At 58.3% G+C, this 4246-nt stretch overlaps 1 protein-coding gene across 1 annotated transcript; it reads right to left on the bottom strand.

Annotated features, from left to right (window-relative positions):
* Positions 1–653: 653 nt before the first annotated feature.
* On the bottom strand, positions 654–4015 carry LOC117861038 (phenylalanine/tyrosine ammonia-lyase). The gene is made up of 2 exons (XM_034744501.2): positions 3536–4015; positions 654–2626 (listed from the first exon to the last, which is right to left on the bottom strand). The coding sequence occupies exons 1-2, from the start codon at positions 3898–3900 to the stop codon at positions 895–897; spliced, it is 2097 nt and encodes a 698-aa protein (XP_034600392.1). The 5' UTR covers positions 3901–4015; the 3' UTR covers positions 654–894.
* Between the last annotated feature and the right edge of the window lie 231 nt (positions 4016–4246).

The raw sequence follows: 4246 nt of genomic DNA on the forward strand, positions 1-4246 counted from the left end.
TGACACCTCGCATTCGCTTCGCCACCGCGGTAGGTAAGCGGAAAGCTGTCGATCTGTGTTAGGTAGAACCGTAGAAGCTCTCATCTGCTCTAATTTTCTGGGATATAGTTTTTTGGCTTGAGAAAGCTACTTGTTCCAGCCACTGCAACAACTGACAGACCGGGACAGTGCCATTTCTGGCCTTGTTGTCACTGTTCATCTAAATGTACCCTTAAGGATCGCAACATCAGTATATCACTAATATAAAATATGTAGCTTCATAAGACAGGTCAGATATTAATAAAGCAGCAACCTAATCGAAATACAATTTTCATGCCAAGATCAGAGAAAGCATCACACTTGGCCATCATGTCCCAAAGCCATTATTTTAGTATACCCAGTGACTGCTCCACAGCACCATCAGCAACATGGCAATGATTAGCAGAACAGCAAGGGGCCTTTTTTGCCACTCTTTCAAGTTAGCGACAATATAATAGAAGGCACCATATAGAAAAGAACTTTTGCAATCTGTCTCAATGATTTTGTTGTTGAAATGTGGCATCCAGCTTCCCCTGAATCAGCCAAAAAAAAATGAACTCCTCTGAGTTTGTTATACAAGATGTGGTGAATCTGTTTGAAACGATCAAATGCAGCAGAAACATGAGACATTGTACTATAGGAGCAAAACATTCTATTAGGATATAATCAGAAGAAGGAATTGGGTACGTAGCATATGGTTCACCCCAAATACAACTGCTGCCGAGCAGCTACACAAAGAACAACGCCACACAGGCACACTATATGGGTCGACCAATAATACAACCAAAGGTCACCCAATGCAACGAACGATCGAAGAACGACGGCACGATCTGGACATACAAGCAGTGTAGTTGTATTTTTCTCCTCCTCTTCTCCTTAGTTGATGGGCAGCGGCTTGCCGTCCCACTCCTTGAGGCACTCGAGCATGGGGTCGACGAGCTTGCCCTGGCTGATCCCGACGAACACCTTGTTGCACTCTTCGCCGGGGGACTTGAGCTTCTCGCCGGTCAGGAACACGCACCCGAGCTCCTCGCGGACGAAGCGGTACAGCGGGAACGACCGGCTGTCCTTGATCCGGTTCTCCACGGCGGCGGTACCCTCGGCGACGGCGACGCGGGCGGCCTCCACCTCCTGGGGCAGCACCGCGCGCAGCTCCTCCTCGAACTTGGTGATCTTGGAGAACACGGAGGGCTCGTCGCCGCTGCTGAAGGCGTGGTCTACCAGCACGGCGCGGAGCTTCTGCATCAGCGGGAGGCTGGCGCTGGCGGCGTCCTCGGCGTAGGTGAACACACCCTCGCGGTCGATGGCGGTGAGGAGGTCCTTCTCGCTGAACCGCGCGCTGGAGAGCTCGCCGGCCGGGTTCATGGTCAGCACCTTTTTCGCCACCTGGGTCACCGTGTTCTTGACCGAGGTCTTGATGTTCTCCTCGAGGTGGCGCAGGTCGATGGCCTGGCAGAGCGCGACGATGTAGGTGGAGGACATGAGCTTGAGGATGTCGATGGCCTCGGCGGTCTTCCTGGCCGAGACGAGGCCGAGCGAGTTCACGTCCTGGTTGTGCTGCTCCGCGCTCTGGACGTGGTTGGTGATGGGGTTGCCGAGGTACTGGAGCTCGGAGCAGTAGGATGCCATGGCGATCTCGGTGCCCTTGAACCCGTAGTCCAGGCTCGGGTTGCGGCTGCCGGCGAGGTTGGAGGTGAGGCCGTTGTTGTAGAACTCGTTGACGAGCTCGGAGAACTGCGCGAACATGAGCTTGCCGATGTTGGCGATGGCGAGGCGGGCGTTGTCCATGGACACCCCGATGGGGGTGCCCTGGAAGTTGCCGCCGTGGAGCGCCTTGCCGCGGTGGACGTCGATGACCGGGTTGTCGTTGACGGAGTTGACCTCGCGCTCGATGGACTTGGTGGCGGCGCGGATGACCTCGATCTGCGGGCCCAGCCACTGCGGCGACGTGCGGAGCGCGTACCGGTCCTGCTTGGGCTTCAGCAGCGGGTCGAGCTCGTTCACCTTCTTGGCGTGCTTCATGAAGGCGCTGCCCTCGAGGATGTGCTCCATGATGGCGGCGGCCTCGATGGAGCCCGGGTGGTGCTTGAGCTTGTGGGTGAGGTGGTCGGTGTACTCGGGCTTGCCGTTCATCACCTCACAGAAGACGGCGGACAGGACCTCGGAGAGGACGGCGAGGAGGTTGGCGTCGTACAGCACGGTGGCCGCGAGCGCGGAGCCGACGGAGGTGCCGTTGACGATGGCGAGGCCCTCCTTGGGGTTGAGCCTGAAGAACCCGCCCTCGATTCCGGCGACCTTGAACGCCTCGGCGGCGTCCACCTTCCTGCCGTCGACGGTGACGGCCTGCGCGTTGGGGCGGCCCGTGATGAGGCCGGCGATGTAGGAGAGCGGCACGAGGTCGCCCGACGCCGTGATGGTGCCGCGGAGCGGCAGGCACGGGCTCACGCCGGAGTTGAGCAGCTTGGTGATGGCCTCGAGGATCTCGAAGCGGATGCCGGAGTAGCCCTGGAGGAGGGTGTTGATGCGCACCAGCATCGCCGCGCGGGTCACCTCCGACGGCAGCGTGTGGCCGTCGGAGCCGGCGCCGAAGATACCGGCGTTGAGATGCCTGCAGGGGGGACACGGGAGCGCTCATGGTCAGTCGACGGATCGTCTCAGATTCTGGCCCGGCCAGCGCGGGCGCGCGCGTGCACAGATCGCGACAAAAGCCGTTAGGTAACTGCCAAGTTGCAGGAAAACAGAAAGGAGCCCGCTGCCCGCCGGCTGAACTGTGAACACGGCCTGGCAATTTGGATTTGGCGACAGTGCCATCAAGTTTGTCACCGATGTACCTCGAGTCCTCAAGGCTGGAGTATATGGATATGGGTGACAGTCTACAAGATCCACAGGTGAACTCGTCTCACGCGAAAACTTCCAAGAAAAAGTCTGGATTTAGCAAGAAAAGTTATCCAGACTGTTCCCCACAACCTACAAAGCTCGGCCAGACTGCCAAACTCCCTGCTGACTTGTCCCACGCCGGCACGCCGCCGCCGGCAGCCGCGCCGGCCTGTCGTATTACTCCTTGCCATGCATTTCTATAGGCAACAAGCCATGCCATCCGGCACAACCGTGCTCGGCGGCGCAGCGCAGGACCGGTAGTTACGCTTTCAGCTGGGTTTTGGGGGTTGGGAAAAAGACGTTGCATCGACCGAACAAGTGCTCTGTGCTTTGCCCAACGCCGCGGCACCAGATCTGGAACACTGGGCCTTCGTCACCGTTCTTAGCTACAGTGAGGTGCTCATCTACTGCTACTACCACTGTATAGGCAATTCAGTATTGAACGCGAGGATTGATGCTGGGTGGGTTGCTACCGTTTTTTGCATGGATGGTTGAAGGCTTGCAGCGGCAGCACATGAATGAATCTCAGGAATAAAAAGGCAATGAATGTCAGGAATAAAAAAAAAACATGAATGCATCGCAGCCTTGGCCAAGCCCCCACCCGAGCAGGGAGAAATGGAGAATTGACGATGGTTTTTACCTGAGCAGCTCGACCTGGAGGGCGGGTCCATCCTTGGTGCGGCGGTGGGAGGTGCCGCCGAACCCGGTGGTGACGCCGTAGATGTCGCCGCCGTGGGCGATGCAGTCGAGGATCCACTCGCTGCTGGCCTTGACGCGGGGGCGTGCCTCCTCGTCGAGCTCGACGGCGACGCCGGACGCGTCCTTGGCCGCGGCCACGGCCGCCACCTGGCCCACACGGAGCGTGGAGCCCTCGATCTTCACCACGGGCTGCCGGGCCTGCGCCACCATCCGCTTCACCTCGTCCAGGTGGCTCCCGGCCAGCTCCGCCGCCGCCGCGCCCCAGTTGAGCGGGTCGTTCTCCACGATCAGGCCGTTGCCCGCCATTGCTTGCACTGACGGTGGTTAACTAGGGGGCCGCGGCGGCTACACAAGGAGGAGGTGGTGGTGGAGAAGAAGAGCCGGAGGATAGGCGTGCTCTTCTTGGAGGGAAACGGCGGGGGAGGCCGCCCTTAAATAGGGGCCCGGGCACGCCGGGGTGTGCGGGTTTAGGTGAGCGTGCGTGAGCCCTCTCTGCTCGCCTTTTGCTAGTGGGATGGTTGGTGAATGATGGGTGGATCATCTCAGACTCATCAGAGTAAAAAAGGTTTCTAATTTTCTGATCTCATTTGTAATCATCTCTTTATCTTGTGCAGTAGTGTTTCAGTGCCTTTCTCTTGGATTTCTACCTACT

Source organism: Setaria viridis, chromosome 6, assembly GCF_005286985.2.
Source record: "Setaria viridis chromosome 6, Setaria_viridis_v4.0, whole genome shotgun sequence".
NCBI lineage: Eukaryota > Viridiplantae > Streptophyta > Magnoliopsida > Poales > Poaceae > Setaria > Setaria viridis.

Bases quoted from the DNA above. Each gene is read 5' to 3' on its own strand.
- LOC117861038 (XM_034744501.2), bottom strand. From the start codon at position 3,900: ATGGCGGGCAACGGCCTGATCGTGGAGAACGACCCGCTCAACTGGGGC. The intron at 2,627-3,535 runs GTAAAAACCATC...TCCCCCCTGCAG, and splicing joins CTCCAGGTCGAGCTGCTCAG to GCATCTCAACGCCGGTATCT.